The 23,797-nt window shown below is 35.5% G+C and overlaps 1 protein-coding gene across 3 annotated transcripts in view; it reads right to left on the bottom strand.

Moving 5' to 3' along the window:
- The window catches only part of SOX6 (SRY-box transcription factor 6), a 708,935-nt gene that overhangs the window by 403,456 nt on the left and 281,682 nt on the right, over positions 1-23,797 (bottom strand). For all 3 annotated transcript variants that reach the window (XM_052652397.1, XM_052652398.1, XM_052652399.1), the window contains exon 3: positions 7,334-7,574. In XM_052652397.1, the coding sequence (XP_052508357.1) occupies positions 7,334-7,570 (237 nt within the window). In that variant the 5' untranslated portion in view covers positions 7,571-7,574. The remainder of the gene's footprint in view (positions 1-7,333; positions 7,575-23,797) is intronic.

Here is a 23,797-nt window from a genome sequence, read left to right as displayed (position 1 = left end):
CCAGATAATAACTCTGAATTTAAGAGCAAAAGTTTCCTCAATCTGTTCATGAATTACTTTAGTTTAATTCTGGCTGGCCCACAGTTGGGCTTCCCTGGTGGCTCAGATGGTAAGGAATCCTCCTGCAACGCAGGAGACCCAGGTTTGATCCCTGAGTCAAAGAAGGTCCCCTAGAGAAGGAAATGGCTATCTATTCCAGTATTCTTGCCTGAAGAGTTCCATGAACAGAGGAGAAACTACTAACTAACCACTAGAATGAACCAAATAATTCCTAAATAACACTAATTTCCAAAGAAAAAGTCCTAATTCTTTGTCTTTCAAGGTAAACTAATCTCTTCCATTCTTCCCTGTAGAACTCCATGGACAGAGGCACCTACCTGGCAGGCTACACTCCTTGGGGTCGCAAAGAGTTGGGGAAGACTAAGCAATTAACATGTGTAACACCATCAACTATCTATTCTTTACTGAGTGCACATTTGTTCCCAAAAGTTTGATGAACTTGAAACTATTGTATTCCAGGTATTCTCAGTACACTGGCAGTAAAAATTAGATTTAAAAACCCCCAAAATTCGATAAAATTATAATCAAAGCAAAGTTTACAAAATAATTTCTAATCATTTTCTTAAATAGGGTTTCCCATTTTCTAGGGCACTAATGAAATATAAATAAGATAGGTGACATGCATAAATATTCATTTCTAATTTTTACCTGATGGTGCAATTTTTATTAGCAAAAATCTGTAATTCATACTTCAGATTTGAAGATGTGGTTTACACAGAGATATTACTATTGAACTTAATTTGCATCATCTAGAAAAATAATGCCTAGAAGTCATGGAACTATTGTAATGCCAAAATAATGCTTAAAAAGTTAATAGTATAAAAAATAAATATGTCATCACATTGAAATCTATATTAACAAAAGAAATAATAGCTTGAAGTTGTTCATCTTTTAAAAGGTAACATTCCTCTTGGAAAGCAAGGAAAAGTTCTTACTGCAGAGGACAAACAGTGGGATAATTTACATATGAAGGTAATTAAGGCACATTCATTAGATGTGTTCCAAAAAGATTAGATACGTTCATGGAAGGAACAAAGCAGGGTCTTTCCTGCTTAGTGCAGGTGGATTGACTCAATAATCAAAGAGAGCCCTTACAATCTCATCTCCAAATAAATGGTGGTACCAGAATTTGTCATGTTAAGTTGACTTTATGGAAAGTAACCCTCTTCAAATTAAACTAAGAAGGTCGATCTGGAGGAGTGCAAACACAACCCCAGCTTTTTCCTCCCAAAACAATATGCCATAATATTCACCAAAATCTTATTCATGCTGATCTAGAAGGACTTTGAGATTCATATCTCATTCTAATCTTGAAAAAGTTCAAATTGGTCATGTAAATAGTTAACTGCATGCTATATATACACATGTATATTTCTTTCCATACCATGCTGCTTAGAAGTATTATAGAAATGTGCAGATTTCATTATTCAAGTTATGGTGTTTCATTACAGTGATGTATCCAAGTCATCACTGGGCAAGAAGGAATTCTGCACAAGCAAGTGTACATTAATCAGGATCACCTATAGACTGAAATTTGTTTGTGAAATTCTGCTTTAATCAGAAAATTACTGGTGTCCTAAGATCAGCTTCCAATGATTGATACTGACCAATTTTAACAAGAAGCTTACTTTTTAAATCTTCTACTATATTCAAGTGCTATTTAAATCCATCAAGAAAATAAAACCTGAAGAGAATAGGCCTATTCAATCAAGCTCTTCTGTTAGACTAGATTACACCAGATTTTCTATTAGTAATCAATTAGATTTTAAATAATTATCCACAAGTGACTTTTCCTAAGTGTCTGGAAATGCTATAAGTCCTAAGCTACACTTTGGTCTTGAAGGAATATTTGCCAATGGATAATGGATGGGAAAAAATCAAACCATAGGAGCAGCCCTAACATCACGATGAGGTGTACACTAACAGCATATTGTTGAAAGAAATGAAAACAAAATATTTATGACACATAAAGTTATGACACAAAAATGAAGCAAATTTGAGGAATATTGGCTGAATCCCAGAAAAGATAATCCTTATGAACATGAAGGAATGCTGCAAATTATAAGTGAATGCTGATGATGATGGAGTTCATTAAGAGATTCATGTTACAGTCAGAGCTCTGCAAACCCTAGTCACTGGATCTTATACAGCCTCAAAGATTAAAATAAAAATAAACATAGCATATCCCAACTCCTTGAAAACATTATATACACACAAGTTTATTATACTGAAAAAATATATATACAGGGATCTGATTTTCCTTGAACTATCAAAATACAAAAGAAATCCAAAACACAGATGTAGCAAAGTACTGGGTTTTTATATTTTGGCAGGTGCTCAATATGCAGCCCACATAATCAAACGTTAATGACTGGAGTGTGTTAATCAGCATGCATACCTGATTCCTTCTTGCCCAAGGGGGGAAAAGCCAGCTATTCCAGAGCATGTCAATGTTTCTACACTTGATAAAGATTTTGAAAATAGCTAAGTAAGAAAACTTTTCCAAAAAGTATACTTAGAAAGATATATTAATAATCAGCTTGTTTAAATGAGTCACTTTAGGAAAGTTTTTTTAATATACTTTAAATTTTTGTTTATTTTTTAATTGAAGGATAATTGCTTTATAGTATTAAATACATATTTTTAATAGCAGGAATGATAAACAAGGTGTGCATATATAAAGGTGATCAGTAGAAACAGTATCAGACTTTATTTTTGGGGGGCGCCAAAATCACTGCAGATGGTGATTGCAGCCATGAAATTAAAAGACGCTTACTCCTTGGAAGGAAAGTTATGACCAACCTAGACAGCATATTAAAAGGCAGGGACATTACTTTGCCAACAAAGTTCTGTCTAGTCAAGGCTATGGTTTGTCCAGTGGTCATGTATGGATATGAGAGTTGGACTGTGAAGAAAGCTGAGCGCCGAAGAATTGATGCTTTTGAACTGTGGTGTTGGAGAAGACTCTTGAGAGTCCCTTGGACTGCAAGGAGATCCAACCAGTCCATTCTGAAGGAGATCAGTCCTGGGTGTTCTTTGGAAGGACTGATGCTAAAGCTGAAACTCCAATACTTTGGCCACCTCATGTGAAGAGTTGACTCATTGGAAAAGACTCTGATCCTGGGGAGGATTGGGGGCAGGAGGAGAAGGGGATGACAGAGGATGAGATGGCTGGATGGCATCACCGACTCGATGGACGTGAGTTTGCGTGAACTCCGGGAGTTGGTGATGGACAGGGAGGCCTGGCATGCTGCAATTCATGGGGTTGCAGAGTCAGACACGACTGAGCGACTGAACTGAAGTGAACTGAATAACTAAATTTCTCAAGTCTAAACCTTGCTAGTGTATGTATTTTTTCCCCAGTGCTTCACAGACCCAATCAGGTACCAAATAGGTGAACATAAGCCTCACACGTGGTTTGAACCAGAACTAGTAGGTTTCACTACATTTTCTAAAGCATAGTCTCAATAAAAGTGAGGAAATAAATTTGGAGTGCTGCCTACTACCTTAAGTGACTAAATCTTATCAAAATCATGGTAATTCAAGTTTTTAGAATCTTTTAAAAGTAACAAAATCAGAAACCTTCTAAAAGTTTCTCACAATATAAAGCGTGACTGGAAAGGATTAAATCCTCACTCAAAGTTCCTAGACAATGTTATCATGTAATGGCAATGGCTCCATTCTAGAAAAGGTGCAAAATCCACACCAGAATTTTTATGACTCAAAACGAACTATATAGAATGCTTTAGAGTGGATTAGCAACTTTGCTGAACTGAAAGCAAGAAAGACAGAGAGGAGAAATTGTTTGCAAGCAGGGAAGTATTATTCCCAACAGTTATTTATTAAATATCTCAATATGCCTATTATTTTCTTTAAATTGCAACTAAGGATTTATTAACATTTTTTATTTATAGTGGAAAATTACTTTTAAAACTTATCTAGGAGATAAAACTTTCAGGAATTTAAATAGGTCTCTAAAATAAGGGATTCTGATATCTGGACCTGAGGGTCCAGTATGATTATTTCTACCTAATTAGACTAGTAATTAAAAGCCAAATGCATATAATCCCATTTGTGTTAAGATGTACAACATGAGAATGCATGCAAGTGCACGGGTACACATGCATGCAGGAGGTCCCACTTACAGTCCTGTCACTTTGGGGATCTTACACGAGACAAGGTTGGTATCTAGACCACCTTCCCATAACTACCCCAGAAGTCACCTGTAAACAGCTCTTTGTTAGGCAAAAAGCTTCTGCCCTCACATGGAACACCCTTGGTGCCAGAGCATTGCCTATCTTTCCTCATGCCCTGGTCTCATCAACTTTACTTTGTGTTATAAAATATTATTGACTAAATTTCTACCCAAGTGTATATTACATAAAATATCCTACTCACCCTCTGTGTGAATCTTGTCATCCTCAGACTCTGTGGAACTCTTCAAAGAATGACTTCCCTAACTGCCCCCTCCTTCACTCATCATCAAACTCTCACCCGCACTACTGCAACGGCTTTCTTAATAAGTGCCCTTGTTTCTGGTGTCATCTCTTACAATCCATTCTGTACACAGCAGCTAATATGATGTTTTCAAAATACAATAAATCAAATCATGGTAGTGTCCTACTTAAAATCTTCCAGTGGCTTCCTCCTTCACTTAAAGTAAACCAAACACCTCACTGTAGCCTATGATACTCCGTAGTAGCTGTCATCTGCCTGCCTCCTAGAGTTGATATCATACCATTCTCTCCCTCACCCATTCCACTCCAGACACTCTGTTGCTTCCTTTTGCTCCATGCTGATTTTACCAGGTTCAATTACAATGTATAACAAATACGATCCACTGAAGAGAGTTAAAAGGTTCACTTAACTTCATAAAAACTACTCTGGATTTAATTTACTTGAATGTGGAATGAGGCTAAGTGTTTATTAAATGTTACTCTAACCATAGTTACCCTACCCCAGCACTCATATTCTCTGTATATATGTTTGCAAGACTGTCCAGAAACCTAAAATCCGTCTATTGTTTTCCTTTGCTTGGTTGAGAAACTTGGTCAGTGATATGATCCTTGGGGTATAAGTCATTACAGGTCTGATGTTTCACTTGTTATACGTTACTGAATCTATCAAATGAAAAGGGAGCACAAAAGGGAATTTCCAAGTGCAGCTGCTATTTCCCAATTGTTAAATCCTTTTATTATACCATATAAGTACATAGCTGGGAAATACCATAGAGTGGGAGCTAAAACAAAATATTTTGGCTTCCAGACATTCAGAATATACAAAGGCTCCAGTGGAAAGTAATGATTGCTATCAGAAGAGAATGAAAGTTTGAAAATATTTCCAGCAAATATGATTTCTTTTATGTTAATATAACATATTTGTATGCTTAAACCATTTTATGCTACCATAAATCCCACTTAACATAAATTTGGTAAGCAAATTATTAATATCTATTTTCTGACAAAATATTAGATCATAAAACTTTGAGACTAAATCACCAAAGCAATTTTGCACTTGCTAATATACAAACTAAATTTTACTAAGAAAAATGTAAAGAGTGCTCTAAAGAAGTAAAATCTGAACTGTATTATTTCTGCCTCAACTTGTATTTTCCAGTGTAGTTATTTTGATTTGTCCATAAGTATATTTGGAATAAAAGTTAAAATATATCTTGAACCCATCCCTTCTCTTTATCTGATCTGCCTCTACACTAATCCAAGCCACCATCATCTCTTCCTGGATTTCTCAAACAGCTTTCCCGCAGATCTTCCTCCTTTCACTCTGTCTCCCTCCCATCTATTCATAATATAGTCAGAAATTCTCTTTTTAAAGTTCTTAAACACTTCAAGGCTTCCTATTCTGCTTAGAATCAAATCTCACTTCCATAAAGTCATCTATTAATATAAGATCTTATTGGATAACTGGTCCCAAACAATCTTTCCAACCATATCTTTTCTTTTCCCTATGCAAGGAAAACAAATCTTCCAGTGGGTCTAATTGTATAATGATGATCCCCTTTGAATCTAAAGTTGGTCTAGAGGTTAGTCTAGTCCAATTCTGGATTTCTCACCTATTGCTTCAGAGTACTAATTGGGACTGAGAAATCATCTGAAAAAGAAAAATGTCTGCTTCCATAAATTATGGAATTAAGTCTTTGAACTAGTTTTGAGACAATAGAGCAAGAATTTTTAAATATAAAAAAAGGCATTTTTAAATATTACTTAATTTTTTATTAAAGGATAAAACTTTTCTTCATTTCCCACTTAAAATATTTTTCATTAATTTAACCAAGAGTTAAGACACGTAAAACAGGGTTTAAAATTCCTAATCTAATAAAATATGTTAAGATTTCACTCAGTTATAAATGTTAAAAAAGTTGAATACTTTTGCTTTAAACTAGATAAGTAATGTCACTTATTATGGTGCCTGTTTTAATGATTACAGGTAGAACTTAACATGAGAAAGTAGGCTAATACATTGCATGTATTTGATGCTGTTCTACCTTTAGGGCAAAATCCTGCAGTTTGGCTGAATGATACTTAGGAGCTTTGCATGTCCTTTTGAAATTAATATGTAGGCACATAAGTGAGAAAAGCTTTATTATTAATCAAGAATGACTGTTAAAAATGATAAATACTTGCATTTCCTTACTGAAGATGTATTCACTCTATGACCTCATTCACGTAGGTATGTTTGCTTATTATAATTTTTCCATATTAATACACAACCACATTTTATTGGATCATACCTATTTTGTGTTATTATTAAGTTCACTATCTTAAACACAGAGAATCAAAGAATAAGATAACCAAATTTTCCTCAAAATCCAACTAAATCCCTTTTGGCAAGTTGACCTAATAATGGACAAAATCTAAACCACAAACCATTTTCCAATTTTCCAACTAACTAGTAGTATATTAATAATAGACATGGTGGCTATTTTCATGTGCTATGCTGTGCTTAATCACTCAGTCATGTCCACCTCTTTGTGACCCCATGGACTGTAGCCCACCAGGCTTCTCTTTCCACAGGGTTCTCCAGGCAAGAATACTGGAGTGGGTTGCCATGCTCTCATCCAGGGGATCTTCCCAATCCAGGGATTGAACCCAGGTCTCCCACACTGCAGGTGGATTCTTTACCATCTGAGCCACCAAGGCCTGAACACAAATAACTCTAATGCTACAAATTTTGAGCTTTCTCTAAAACACATATTTGTAATGAGCCCATAATAACAGACACGTTTAGGGACAGTGGCCAGATTTTAAAAGCTCACCATTCTTTGCTGAGACGACAGAACACTGTCCCAGTCAGCATCCTGTTGAATGGTATTGACAAGTGTTGGTAGCTCCTCAGAGTGAGGTTTGTTGTGCATTATGGGGTGCAGAGGCAGATGGGAGGCCACATGTTGATCACTGCCCTCTTCTTTTTCCCTTGAGGTCAAATCTTGGGTCATTGCTTCCTCTCCATCAGCTGTACAGGCAAATGGAGAGGTGGCTTGCTTGGAAGACATTCTTCTACAAAACAAGGAAACAGCACGGATTTTTAAAAGGACTGTCAATGACAAAAGAATAAACCATCACTTATATTTGACTAATTCAGAAAAAAAGGAAAGTTCTCTAACTTCAGAAATATTTATGATCTAATCTAAATCACTGAAAAAGAATTCTTAGCTTATCTGTTTCACTTTCCTCTTTGCTTTTAACTCAGCAAACTTCCCAGTAATTGCTGTACATTTTCTTTACCAATCCACAAATGAAAGTATTATGGAATGAGTTTTCATAATGTATAGTATATGTATGTGTGCATTTTCCTCTCAGTTCTCCCAACTAGATTACTAAGAGTAATTCAGTTGATGGCTAGCAACAACAACAACAAAAAAAATGAATAGAAAAAAATGAAAAAAAAAGAAAAAACAAACAGCAGATGAACCAGTTGGGAGAATGAATTTACAAGCATCCAAATTTCTCTTATGCTTTACATAGAAACAAAGGAAGTCTATGTAAGAAAATATAAGCAGGAGACAAAGTAATCTATGATGAAAATCCTAAACAAACTTGGTCCAGACATCTTTAGTTTACACCTTATGTTAATGAATACTAGGCCTAACAGTGACTAGTGCCAACCTGATCTTTTTGTAAAGACCTTAAAGGTGTCTCATCTGCTATAACTAAACTTTTAAGTGACATATTGATTGAGTGGATGATTGTGCTAGATTATTCTTAAGGCAATTTTGTGACATTTTAATTGAGTACATGAAACAACTATGCCTCTGTTTTATATTAGAAAGTATATACAAGATTCAAAGCATCTACTATGAACATAGTAAAATGCCTGAGTGCTTGCATGCTAAGTCGTTTCAGTCATGTCTGACTCTACAACCCCACAGATTATAGCCCACCAGGCTCCTCTGGCCATGGGATTCTCCAGGCAAGAATACTGGAGTGGACTGTCATGCCCTCTTCCAGGGGATCTTCCCAACTCAGAGATCAAACCCTTGTCTCACGTATCTTCTGCATTGGCAGGCGGTGTTCTTTACCACTAACATCATCTGGGAAACCCAGTAAAGTGCCTACTATGCATAATATTTTCAAAACTCCAAAAACAATTACTGAACATTCTCTATGTATCTACAAGTAAACATCAACTACAATCAACATGAGGTCTTCTTTCTGTACTTTCATATACAATCAGAAAATCATGATTATTAAACAGAATTTCAAACCTTTTAAAATATTTCTTTATCAAGATGATTTTCTTAGCTATTGTGCTAGAAATAAAGTCACTAAAAGTTTATAACTTAAAAGAAGAGGCAACTGAATATTTTTCTAAAACTTTACAATGTTTTTGTTTTATAGCTTATTTCGCTCTAAAATTGCTGTGTAACGAAAGGAATAAAATCTCCACCTTAATTGCTCTTTAACATTAATTGATTTCATACCATTTTTTAAAAAATGCACAAATCAGTTAACATAGGAAACCACATGAGCATTTTTCAAATTAGCAAATCATTAACTTGCTAGTACTGTTTCTACAGACAAATAAATACTGATTAAGGGTCTAGAAATCTGAGATTAACAGTTAAATTTACAAATCTGTCACATGCTTTCATGAATATTGCAGTGAAGGAAATATCAAGTGCAAAGAAAAATAATTAAGTTAATTCCAATTTAAACAGTAGTTTTTATGTAGCAGCCCATGTTTCACATAGGATTTAACAGCTAATGCTAAATTTCTCACAATTAATGAGGGGGCTCAGATTTAGTATCCTACAGTGAAAAAAATTAATATAAGATCAGCTAATCTAATTATGCACAGTTCTAAATAAAAGTATTACAGGCTTTTGAAGTGCTTTGAAACATATTAAAATGCTGATACCTACTTTATTAATCATTGTATAAATGGTAAAAAATAATCTATTAGACTTGATACTAGAAAATAATATGGAGAAAAGAAAGTACAGAAGTATATCTATGTTTTCTTTGAGGAGAAAAAGGTGAAATGTTCTAAAGAGTACTATATCAAAGAATTAGTTAAGACTATCCTTGACTAATTTCTTTCAATACTGACAAGTGGAGAAATGTATATAAACTTACAGAAAATGATACCACAGGATGCTTCTTAGTATACCAGAATCATCTAGAACTTATTTCACTAGCCTCATAATCACTATAGTAAAACCAGGCAAATTATAACTGTTCTGCAAGTTTATCAAGAGCTTGCCATTAACAAGAGTGTTTTTATAGTTCAGATAATAACAGTACCAATAATGTAATCATTCACATTAAAGACAAAAGAATGAATTTACTGCTGCTTTTTAAAACAGCTAAATACAATTGAAAGTCAGAATCCAAAACTCAGAGTGACTTTAGTTCCCCAACAAACATCCTCTTATTATAAAGTGACTTGGCTCCTTCCAATAGCAATATCTGTGATTGTTGGTTTAGTATAAATTAATCACAACACAAAACCCAAAATGAAAAGTCTCTTAAGAATAATTTCAACTATAAACTGCACCAATGAACAATAGTGCACAATCCTAATTAAACACAACCATGCAGCTGTAAAAATAGACGAAATCTGTCCAAAGCCATGGGTTGAGTTTAAAGGCTGGTTTGTTAGAGTGTTTTCTTAAGGAAGGCTGGGCCCTCAGTCTTAATCAGCCAATAAATTATTTCCTGCAATTACATTAAATAGAAAATTATCTTCAAATGGGGAGTGTTAATTGAAAATCAAAATTCAGAGGGAAGTTTAGAAATTACACGCTGAATACAATTAGTGAGGAAAGGCTTCACCTCTACTTCATCAACAGTCTTCTGGTGATTCCTCCAGTGACCATTCAGGAAAGCTATCAATTTATAACATCACACAATCTGTGTTTTATTTGCACCTACAAATACAAATGTGTATCAGGGTTGCAAATAAAATATAGGCTGCCAACAAAAAGCTATATTAAATCTGACTGTTCATCCTCAGTTCCCAACTTCATTAAGGGGCAAAGAGGAGAAATGGATAGACCATAATAGTTAACAACCAAGGAAGGCTTACTCAACTTCAAAATCCTTCCCTTTAGGAAAGAAATTAACATTTTTTGTTCTAAGAATACTTTCCATATCACATTTTATTTAATTTCTTGTGTTTCTGTAGTTCTCACTATGTTGTTAGCAGAGGAAAAAGGTGACTTGTTCTTTTAGCTAGGTATTGCCTCACTGTAGACATTTCCTTTTGATAAAATTGTTGGGCTTATTTCAGGTTTGTCTTTTACTGATAGTTTTGTTAAAGCTTTTTGTTTTAGATGGTGATTTTGTTGTATTTTTAAAAGGAAAATGTGCACAAATTCTTTTTTTAATGAAGTTTATTAAATGTCTTGCTGCTGCTGCTAAGTCGCTTCAGTCGTGTCTGACTCTGTGAGACCCCATAGACGGCAGCCCACCAGGCTCCGCCGTCCCTGGGATTCTCCAGGCAAGAACACTGGAGTGGGTTGCCATTTCCTTCTCCAATGCATGAAAGTGAAAAGTGAAAGTGAAGTCGCTCAGTTGTGTCTGACTCTTAGTGACCCCATGGACTGCGGCCCACCAGGCTCCTCTGTCCATGGGATTTTCCAGGCAAGAGTGCTGGAGTGGGGTGCCATTGCCTTCTCCGATTAAATGTCTTAGATTTACTTAAATTAAATGTCTCAGATTCAATTCACTGATTACTTTTGCGCAAGTATTTTGTTATAGAATCCTTCAATTTTCCGATTACTTTCTCATTTATCTCAGTTCTTTACTTTAGCTTTCCCTTTCACTAGACCAACTAAACTGTATTGAGGAAGCTGCAGAGACACTTTACTTTTGGTAATGCCTTCACTATAATCTTTGCACATGGCTACTCTTCTTTAGAAACTCATAGATCAAATACACACTTGCTTTAATGTTTTAAAATATCACATGGGATGCTGATTTTTATTTTTAATCCTCATATCAGTAATTTCCCATTACAAAAACTTCTACCCCCATAGTGTATTAGAATAGTATCTTACTTTAGCTGCTGCCCAGATGGAACTAATGGGCTTCCCTTGTGGCTCAGCTGGTAAAGAATCCGCCTGCAATGCGGGAGATCTGGGTTTGATCCCTGGGTCAGGAAGATCCCCTGGAGAAGGCAAAGGCTACCCACTCCAGTATTCTGGCCTGGAGAATTGTATGAACTGTATAGCCCATGGGGTCACAAAGAGTCAGACATGACTGAGTGGCTTTCACTTTCACTTTCATATACAACTAATAAGCAAAAGAATTAAAATCTTTGTGAAAATGGTCAATTTCTATGTGACTTAACTTTGTTTTATTTTTGCACTATTATAACTTAAAAATCATTCAAATGAATTGTTTTTTTAATTTGTATTAAAAAAAAAAACTCCCTAGCTATATACCCCCTGAAAACAGGGGTTTATAATGGAAGTGCTGACACAACCCTAACTAAAGCAGCACAAATGTTGCCGCTATAATACACAAAATCAAGTTCTATTATTCTAAACTATCCTCGCTCATGGGATTTTTCTTTACTGTGCTCCCAGCCAAACTGCTGAAGCATGAAAAATTTAAATGCAATCAAATGCGCCCAATTCTACTTTACTAGAACAAGTGTCTACAGTGGTACAATCTTAAAAGGAGATGCAACAGATTTGTTTGGTGTTTTTTTTAACTGTTTATTTATAATACAGTGCATTGGAGATAAAATAAAAGAGGAAATTACACTCACATGGTACCAGTGTATTGACTACACAGAGTACATTATAATCAGAGAGAAAAACTACATTGTCAACTTATCACATTGGTTAAACAAGATGGTTTTCTGGGGCATAGCTATTATCAAGTAAAATCTCCAAAGAGAATTACATATCTTTGGGACACATAAAACTAAATTCCCATCATGTGTTCCCCGAGTTTGAAATGTCTCTGCCCAGCAGATCAAGTGAATTCCCAGGATGCCAGCCACTGGGAAGAACTTCAGGGCTTAGACTTCTGAAAATGAGATGGTAGGAGATAAAGGCCCCAGTAATTGATAAAGTTTTCTAGGAAGCCAGTAAGAGTGCTTCTAGGAAGATTATTATTTTATTCCAAAACTCCAGGATAAAATCTGAATGCTTAGACCATTATTAACCTACTCAGACAGTAAATTTATTTTATATTCTTTAACAAGAAATCAAGATTAGCTGGTCCAAGACTGGGTAAAATGGTGAGGACTGGATATCTACACATTAAGTATTCTATCTCAGACAAACCTTGCTTTCTAGAACTTTAAATCTTTCTTATTTGGTAGTGCTATTTTTTAAAGTCATTTTTATGTCTAAAAGTTAGGAATTTTTAAAACAACTTTCTCATAAGACACAGTCACTTGAAATTGCTTTTTTCTCCCTTTTACCATTGCTTGGAAAAAATTCACTTCAATACTATCATTTGGGACTAACATAATTATCCAAAGAAACCACTGAATTTATTAGAACAATATTTTAACCTGTTTTTTTAAAAATGTTTTCAATACTTCTAAGGTTATTATCAAATGGCATTCATTTCTTAGGTGTGCTACATTTACTCAAAAGAAGCCCTGTTTTTAACATAAAGCAACATTTTAATAGTTGGTTTATTTAAAGAAAAAATTAAAAATTCAGGCCAACATTCACATTTATTTTTGCAACTCAGCCCCAGGCTACCAAGGTAGACTTATTTCAGTCACATACTTCACTGTTAATTTAATGCTGCAATTGATTTGATACTGAGAAATAAACAACTAATTTTCCAAAAATATAACACAGTGCCTCTCATTTTAAGGAGCATGAGTAACAGATATGTTCAGCTGCCAAAATGCACAATACCCAGAAACCCCTACAAAAGATGCCAGTCCACCCAGCCTAAGGCAAAGAGTGATTTAAAAACCCTCTTCCTGAACCTCTAATTTCCACCCGTAAGTATTGGGACAGGCCGAGGGAGGGCTCCTTTTCAGACATTAAAATTAAGACAAGCCTTTTTAAACTTTTCTCCACCCACCCGCAATTCACTCATGTAGAGCCTGAGGGTTGTATTTGATTCTCTGTATTGTTTTATCCAGCACTAGCACCTGTCCCTCACTCTACCTCCAAACTTCCCTATGCTTCTGCCAGCTTTTTCTCCCTCTTCCATCTCCTTAAGAGCAAATCAGAAAATTCCATTGAAAAGGGTTACTGCTTTCAGAGCTACCCTGGAGAGTTATAAACCTATCTTTTAAAGTTTGTAGTGGCTCTTTCAGAATATATATGGTAATGTATACAGACAATATCTGCTAGAAGAAAACTCACTAATTTGAGTTAGCTGTCAAATCAGTAGTGATGAGGCAAATGAAAAAGGCTTGAAGCCCTTGAAGTATGTCTAAGAAAGGGCTTAAATTAATGGAGTTTGACTTATCTAAGGCTTCTAATTTTTCACACCAAAGCTCCAAAATTGTCTTCAAAGGCCTTCTGAGGTTCTTACAAAACAGGGACTACCTGGAACAGATTCTTCTCAAGTCATCAAAGTTTGTGTTTCTAGAGTTTATATTTAGCTGACAATATTGCTGTCACTTTATATAGCTTAAGACTGTTCTTTGGACTAGAGCTCATATGTCTTGGAATGCTTTGACTCATGAATTGTTTCTCCTGATAATGTTACATCACGTAACCACCTCTGTCTAATTGGTTAGTATCTGCTGGAAGAGGCAGGCAACCAGCCTAATGACTGGCCTGCCTGACGGATTGCCTATGGAAAACCTATAATTATTACATGTGTCTCTGAGTATCCAGTTTCTTCCTGGGATCAAAACAACTTGCCTTCATGTAACCTCTATACTTTTTGCTTGATAGAAAAAATATTGAATTTTTCTCAAAGCTAATCCACCAATTACTTGTTGAGATCTTTGCTTTGGAAAGCCAGGCCTAGAATACATTAATAAAATCAGTCACCTAACAATAAGAGAAAAACCAAACAATGGCTACTATAAATACACTTACTAAGAGGATTTTAATCACACACAATGATTTTATCCCTCAAGTGAAAGACTTCTATTTGGCTTGAGTGAAAGAAAGCTGTCTAAAATAATAGTAAAATGAACTTATTTATATACATTCACTTTGAATCTCCTCTTCACATGAAATGAGAACCATAGTTTTTAAAGTAAATACCAAATATGTCTTTGTCAGCTTGAAACAAATCCGCAAGTATGAAAGCCCAATTACAGGATATCTTATCCAATTATCAATAAAATTATAAACCAGAACAATAACTTCTCAGAGAGAAAGGGTAGGTAGGAAGCTGTCACCTCTATTTTCACTTTTCAGTATTGCCAGAAAAAAGAGAAAAATGAACACTGATACTATGTAGTTTCAAAAGTGAAGGCTCACAAATGGTATCAGTGAACAAAATTATGTAAGGAAGCTAATCTCTGAGGTTCTCCTTTAGCTAAATAAAGCAAGCCAGCAATTTCTCTATTTCATGTAATGAAATAAGGTATAAACTTCAGGTTCCTATCAAATAAGAGGAGAAAGACTAGGAAGAAAAGGAAGCGTGAGGGGAACAGGCGAGAGTGGGGAAGGAGAGGAGAAGGGGGAGGGGCAAGGGGAAAGGGGAGGAGAGAAACAACAGTGGCTTTGCAGTTCATTTTCAGTTTGTCTACTTAATGAAAACCTCATTGTACAACACTGAAAACCATTTCCAGCAGGCAAAGTATTTCTGATTCAGCAGAGGTTACACAAGCATCAAAGCAGTTAAATATAGGTGCCAAGCCACATTGCCAGGAGCTCTTAGTACTGTGAGTTAGTGTTACCTGACAGCTTAGTGAATATAAAATTACTTGTTTCTCCAATTGAAGACAATCAAATTGTCACCTTCCATTGTAATAATGCACAACTAGTGATCAGCAAAGTGCAAACATAATTACCATGAAGAAAACAAAAAATCAAATCTAAATCTCTCTACAGAGTAAACACATCTATCTGGCTTCCCCAAAAAAGGAGTGCATTTTAATGCTGAATGCTGTGATGCAATCTGTTATTTAAGAACAAGATTTATTAGTCTTACAGTAAATTAAAATGGAAAACAATAAGAAAGACCAATTAATAAAAAATGAATACAAATACTAACAAGAGCACTACAACTTTCCAGAGCATAAGGCCTTACAAACTGTTATCAGTGCCATCTCTGCTGATAATGTTAAGTTTATATTAGCAGTAGGACCATTATAAAAACTACCCTTTCAGATATTTCTCTCTAGCCTAGAAAGCATTCAGCAGGTTGAAAAAGACAGGTATTATTCAAACTTCAAAAGCTTTTGTCTTATTTTTTCCTAAAAATGAAAGTGTTATGCCTTATTATTATCTTCTAAAGTGATTTGTATTTCCGAGGTCAAAATTTCACCTCACAAAACTGACTTAGTATCTATCTCTATCCAAGTTTACAAAAATAACCAAACACTGGGTACATGTCCACAATTCTTATTTATGCTGAGACACTCAGCATCTGGAATTCTTATCGAAATTTGGTGGCCAGATCGGCCCACTATGAAAGTGATTTCAGTAACCCAAAGCTGGGTTAGCATTAAAGCCCTGAAAATTTGACATGTTTTTCCTGCATGCTGAAAATTCCTAAGTAATCTATATAAATATAGATGTTGCTCCAGCCAAACTGCTTTTTTAAAAGGTATTACTAAAGTGATTTTATATCTAACTCAAAGTTTAAAGCACTCAGATTTACATTATTCTTTCCAATATGACAAAAACTATTTTTCCATTTCAAAACACTCCTAACATAGGAGTTTTCTTCCTCATCAATAATGTCCTTCTTTGAATTAAAACGTGTTCATCATTGCTAATTATTAGAAAAAAATGTGTATCAAAACTACAATGAGGTATCACCTCACACTGGTCAGAATGGTCATCATCAAAAAGTCTACAAATAATAAATCCTGGAGAAGGTGTGGAGAAAAGGTGGGAATGTAAATTGATGCAGCCACTATAGAGAACAGTATAGAGGTTCCTTAAAAAACTAAAACTAGAGCTTTTACCATATGATCCAGAAATCCCATTCCTGAACCAGAAAAGATGAAAACTTTAATTCAAAAAGATACATGCACCTCAATGTTCATTGCAGCACTGTATATAATAGTCAAGACATGAATGCAGCCTAAATGTCCATCAACAGAGGAATGGATAAGTAAGATGTGGTACATACATACAATGGGATATTACTCTGCCATAAAAAAATGAAATAATGCCATTTGCAGCAACATAAATTACACCTAGAGATAATCAGACTAAGTGAAGTAAGTCAGCAGAGAAAGGCAAATATCATATGATATCACTTATATGTCAAATCTTAAAACACAACACAAATGAACTTATTTACAAAACAGAAATAGATTCACAGACATAGAAAACAAACTTACAGCTGCCAAAGGGGAAACAGGGAAGGGATAAATTAGGAGATTGGGATTAGCATACACATGGTACTATACATAAACTGGATAAACAAGGACCTACTGTATAGCACAGAGAATTATATTCAATATCTTGTAATAACCAATAAGGGAAAATAAACCAAAAAGAATACACACACACATATATACATATATATGTGTATATATATACATATGAATCACTTTGCAGTATACCTGAAACTAGAACAACATTGTAAATCAATTCTATACTTTAATAAAAAAGAATGTCCTCCTTTTTATCAGAAAAATATATTTTATATATAATATCTGATATTTCCAGTCTTGCTTTTGCTGACTGTATAGAGCTTCAGCCTTTCAGAAAACTAAGATCATGACATCTGGTCCCATCACTTCATAGCAAATAGATGGGAAAATAGTGGAAATAGTGACAGACTTTATTTTGGGGGGCTCCAAAATCACTGCAGATGGTGACTGCAGCCATGAAGTTAAAAGACTCCTTGGAAGAAAAGTTACAACCAACCTAGACAGCATATTAAAAAGCAGAGACATTACTTTGCCAACAAAGGTCCGTCTAGTCAAGGCTATGGTTTTTCCAGTGGTCATGTATGGATGTGAGAGTTGGACTGTGAAGAAAGCTGAGTGCCGAAGAATTGATGCTTTTGAAGTGTGGTGTTGGAGAAGACCCTTGAGAGTCCCTTGGACTGCAAGGAGATCCAACCAGTCCATCCTAAAGGAAATCAGTCCTGAATATTCATTGGAAGGACTGATGTTGTAGCTGAAACTCCAAGAACTGACTCATTCGAAAAGACCCTGATGCTGGGAAACACTGAAGGTAGGAGGAGAAGGGAATGACAGAGGATGAGATGGCTGGATGGCATCACTGACTCAATGAACATGAGTCTGAGTAAACTCCGGGAGTTGTTCATGGACAGGGAGGCCTGGTGTGCTGCAGTCCACGGGGTCACAAAGAATCGGACAAGACTGAGCGACTGAACTGAACTGAATTGAACTGATATTCCCTTTTTACCTGATACTTCTGTTCTAAATAATCTCAGGTATAATCCTCTAAATCAAAAATGGATCAGGTAAAGGAGAAGGGGAAGCACAGCAAAGAGTGAAAGTGTAATGAATTAGCAACTGTCAACAACATATGATTCCCTGAGCTTGAATCTCAGCATTTAAATTCAGATATTTACAGATCATTTCATAGAAGGATACTTTCATTCTTTATAAACCTGAAATGGCCACCATTCCTCTGTTTTACTGGTAAAGAGTGGAGAAGGGTGAGATGAAGGTACTGGGTTGACTTCATGGCAAAATTAAAAGCAGAATACAGATAGAAGAAATAGGAGAAAGGGAAAGTCTAAAGTCCAGCTACAAGTTTTATTATAATTAGAAATAAATTTCATATCATTAAGAGAAATCTGAATGTGAGAAGTAAGATTGTTCTAAAAGCAAAGATCTTTTTTCTTCATCTTGCCAAAAAGCTCTTTTTTCAAAGGGTCTTACTTATAACCTTGACACAATAAAAACCTCTCTGCAAAGAGGGTGGCAGGAGGTGGGAGGGGGTCATGTGGTTCAATCAGTATTTTTCAACTTCAGTGATGAGTAATATATTCCTAAAATTATGATCCTACAGAATATTCCTCACAATATAATAATAATAAAAAGTGTCCACAAAAAGAAGACAAATCTGTTGTCAGAGAATGTCTTTTAGACCCATGGAAACAAATGCTTACATAAATGTTACCAAAAGCTTAAGATAAGTGGAAGAAAACAGAAAACATTAAAAGATTTCATTTTTTTAAGTTTATTCTATATGTTCCATGAGCATAGGGATTATGACTACCTTGTTTATTAACGGATCCCCAGTGCTCAATATATTGCACAACACATTGCAGATAAACGGTAATATTGGGGAGGAAAGAGTGAGGGGAAATTAAGGATGGAGAGATGAGAAAATAGTGTTGTTTTTTTTTAATTAAGGTATCTCTATAATCACAGAAAATGCCACTCACATGTTAATGCTGCCAACCCATATATTATTCTTTCTCTATATCCTTTTTATTAAACATCTCATTCCTTGATATCTAAATTATTATTTTTATGTCTATATTGAATTCTCTCATGAATTCTCTAATGAATTCTCTCATCTCCCTGAAATACAACAATCCTCAAATGACTGCTAGAAAAGTATATCAAGATTATGCCAAGATGTACTTGCTATGTCATATTCAACAAAACTTAAAATTAGGTTCACAGGGGATTTCCCTGGTGATCAACAGTTAAGAATCTGCCTGCCAAATGCAGGGACATGGGTTCGACCCCAGGTTCAGGAAAATTCCACATGCTGCAAGGCAACTAAGCCTGTGTACTACAGCTACTGAAGCCTGCTCACCCTAGAGTCTGTGCTCTGCAACAAGAGAAGCCACCAACCACAATGAGAAGCCTGTGCATCACAGCTAGAGAGTAGCCCGCCTCGGTCTGACACAGAGAATATTCATGTGTAGCAACAATGACCCAGTACAGTAAAAATAGCAAATACATAATTTTTTTTCAAATAAATAATTTTTAAAAAATTATATTCATTCTTTTCCTCAACACCCCCCCTCATTCATTCACACCCAGGGAAGCATCGTGCTCAGAATCATCCAAGTTCAAAACATGAACACCAAATCTATCTCTCTCTTTTCTATCCTTGCTCATCATTGCCAGCCTGTCATTAAGCTCCATCAACTCTTCTTAATAATGTTTTTCACGCTCATACCTTCTTACCATACTCATGATCACCTTTGTACAGGGCTTTATTACACTTCATACCTTGACTCTTACAACAGACTGTAAACTGATATCCTTAATTTCAGGATCTCCACCTCCAAATCAGTCTTACTGCCACCCCCAGTATTAAGCCATTCTCTTGATCAAGAAAAATCAGTGGCTCTCCTCTGATGACAGAAAAAGTCCAAACTCCTGACTCTGGCATTCAAGGCCCTCCATCCAGATCCAATCAGTCTTTCTAAGCTTATCTTCTAGTAGTCTACACTTTAACCTTCTACTCTTGTAGACTGATACACTCAGACCTCACTTAATTGCTACCTCCCAGCCTTTGCTTTGCCTGTCTTTCCCTATTTCCTTAGCCTTCCTTTCTTATCACTAGGAAACTAACTGAGCCTATTCCAGATAACTAGATCCACCCATCTTCTAATCACTTCTAATAAATACCCTGAAATTTTATTTTTTATAACCCATTCAACACAATACATACTATCTTAAACAATCTTTTTAAAATATATACTATAATTATATTTTTATGCATTAGTTGCTCAGTCATGTCCAATTCTTTGCAATCCATGGACTACAGCTCACCAGACTCCTCTATCCATGGAATTCTCCAGGCACGAATATTGGAGTGGGTAGCCCTTCCCTTCTCCAGGAGACCTTTCTGACCCAGGGATTAAACCCAGGTCTTCTGCATTATAGGTAGATTGTTTACCACCTGAGCCAGTAATCCAAATCAGATTATAAATTTTTCCAAGGAAAGAACAAAATACTAGACTTCTCTGTATTCCCACAGCAGCTAGTACATATTTTACACAAAGAAAACACTCCATAAATATTTGCCTAATTATATAAATTTTATTAAATGAACTGGTGGAAATAAATTTAGGGTTTTCATTTAGCTGGAGGATTTAAAGTAAAACTTCCAGATCTCTGCATATAACTTGGCTCTTCAGAGCTGTCTCCTCTTCCCTCACTCCCTGGACAATTAAATTCATTTTATACTTCAAAAGTTCTACATATTCTGTGGGAAAACAAATCATCAATCTATTGTTAAAAACATTCAGAAAGATGGATAGATGGACAGACAGATGAACAGCTATGGATGGATGGATAGATGTTGAAGAGATGATTGAAGAGATACATAAATAGTATTTGCTAGATGTTTAGAAAGAATCAGTTCCTTTTGCTGAGCACTGTTGCATATCTTATCTCACTTAGCCCTCAAAACAATTACAATTAGGTAACGCACATAAATTATCCCTGTTCAACAGAAAAGGAAACCAAGGCATGAAAATGTTTATTTAAAAAATATTAAAACTTGCCTAAGGTCACACCTAGTAAATACAGAAGGCAGAATTTAAACTCAAGTGATCTAAATCCAGGAAATATGCTATTAGAATTAAAGGTAACTGATAATAAATCTAACTTAAATGAATTAACTATTTTCAATTATCTGAGTTTTTACTAGTTCATATACTTCTTATAGAACTTTATTTTTAATATTCAAATTAGATATTCTAGATATTCATTTAATCCAAGCATAGTCAGAATTTTCTGTCTTTCCTTTTCCCCTTTTTCCTTCCTTTCTACTTCTAGGATTCAAGGTACTCAGTTACTGATTGAGAACTGTAAAAGGAGAGAGGGGAGCAGAAAGGAGAGCAGGTAACATTCTAACCAATCCAATTGACTCTTTGACAATGAAATTGGTTACAGAAGTAGTCACAGCTATTGGAATACAAATCTTAAAGATTCGCTGTCATTTTCATACAGTAAATCTTATAATAAATATTTGTTGGTTATTAATGATCTATGCTTCCCCTGAAAGATCATGGTCCTGACAACTGTGGTGTTGAAGAAGACTCTTAAGAGTCCTTTGGACTGCAATGAGATCAAACCAGTCAATCCTAAAGGAAATCAATCCAGAATATTCACTGGAAGGACAGATGCTGAAGCTGAAGCTCCAATATTTTGGCCACCTGATGCAAAGAGCTGATTCATTAGAAAAGACTCTGATGCTGGGAAAGATTGAAGGCAGGAGGAGAAGGAGATGACACAGGATGAGATGGTTGGATGGCATCACCGACTCAATGGACGTGAGTTTGAGCAAGCTCCAGGAGATGGTGAAGGACAGGGAAGCCAGACGTGCTACAGTCCATGGGTTCACAAAGAGTCGGACACAACTGAGTGACTGAACAACAAAATGCTTGCCCTGGCATGCTTTTTCTGATTAACCTAGATGAACAGCATTTAACTATATTCTAATAGAGACAATTGTGAGATAAAATAAGGATGTCAATTCCCATTCATTTCAAAGGTCCAGATAAGTATGAGACCCAATTTCTACCTCACAGCTCTTACCAGAAAAGCCATACCAGAAGCATCGTATACAACTGGAGCTGTTTCACTGCAAAAGTGGGTGTTAAGGAAAGCCTCGAGGGAAAATTAGAAGTACTTAAGCGGTATACATTTTAATACATCACCCATCTAGAATTCATTGTAGGAATGCAGAGTTAATTTAGATATTCTCTTAAAATCTGACAACCATATAACATTACATACACCCTAACTTCTGGCAGGGCAGGCCAGAAGAATTTCATACACAAGGGCATTCATTTCTATAAATTATAACTGTGAAAGTTGAAGAAAGGTTTTCAGTGCTGACCCAAATTTCCACATTTTTAATATACACCTACAAGTCTGGTTTCACACAGAAAGTACTGCTATCTTGTATTTTTACTACCTCCGCCACCCTTCCCTACTCCTTATAGCTATTTACTTCAAGTTTCACACTTGCACTTGCTGGTAACATATTATCATAAACCATTCCAGGACAGTATTAGAATCCAATGTTTCCATGGATCACTGCACAGAATTATTTGCATTATCATTATAGAAGACAACTATGACTACTGACTGTCTTGCACACTAAGGGGTTCTTTACCAAGTACCTATATGCACACCTATCAAGCCACTGAAGTTCTAGTTTTCCCAAGCTTTGCTATGAGAAAAAAACTACACTATTTATCCAGTTTTGTTTCTTCTTCTCACATAAGCACCACCTCACAATCTCCCAAAATAGAAACATTTTAATATGCCTTGTCTATTAGTTTTTTTTAATTTCTTCAAAAGTAAATCTTTTATTTGCATCCATCCAGTGCCTAGACCTAGAAAACTGCTACCAGTCTTAACATAATATACTGCCAGAAGGAAAAATGTGGATTCATAAAAAGATTTAGAGTAGGGATTTAAATCCCGGACCTCTCATTTACTAGATCTGTGAACTTGACAAGTTATTTAACTCTCTGAGGCTCCTTGTCCCCATCTGTAAAATTAGAAACAACACATCTTCCTGAAGATTAAATTAATGTATGTGCTAGTACCACTTAGTATTCGGTGGGTATTAAATGAACAGTAACTTCCTTTAAATAAAAGTGCACAGAAAAGGAGTTTGACTCAAACAAAATTTTGAAAGGACAAGATTCCGAATTTTTACAAATCACAATAAATAAAAGTTCCATGGAATCGTTTTCCAGTGCCAATATACCCATGACCCAGACCAAACTAAACTAGAGACTAGGACCATGTCAACAGGGTGAAATACAGGAAATACTATTTCCCCAAAGAGGTAGACATGAGAGGGAATCGCTCACATAGCAGAAACCAGAGCATACCATATCTGCTGCTGAGAACTGTACTTGTGAGGATAATGGAGTATCCTGGACTCTGGGTACCCATTCAGACTACCTACTATTAGCCTTTTTCCTTGATTTTCAAACAAATCAGTCCTAAACTTTCAAGACTGTACCCACTGTCTCAGAATTAACTTTTAAAGAGAAGCAGCATTTCAATATACTTTAATTTGAGAGTAAATGAAGTCTAAAAATGCACCAAAACCTTTCAACGCTTGATTATTTGCTTTTCTATTTGAGAAACAGATGGGTCAGTAATCCCTGGCCCCAAACTTTAAATGCTTAAAAGTGTTTCTTATTTCACACCATTTTTTATTTCTAAAAATCAAGTT

Source organism: Budorcas taxicolor, chromosome 15, assembly GCF_023091745.1.
Source record: "Budorcas taxicolor isolate Tak-1 chromosome 15, Takin1.1, whole genome shotgun sequence".
Classification (NCBI taxonomy): domain Eukaryota; kingdom Metazoa; phylum Chordata; class Mammalia; order Artiodactyla; family Bovidae; genus Budorcas; species Budorcas taxicolor.
Note: the sequence above shows the minus strand (reverse complement) of the source record. Positions and strands in the feature narration are given on the sequence as shown.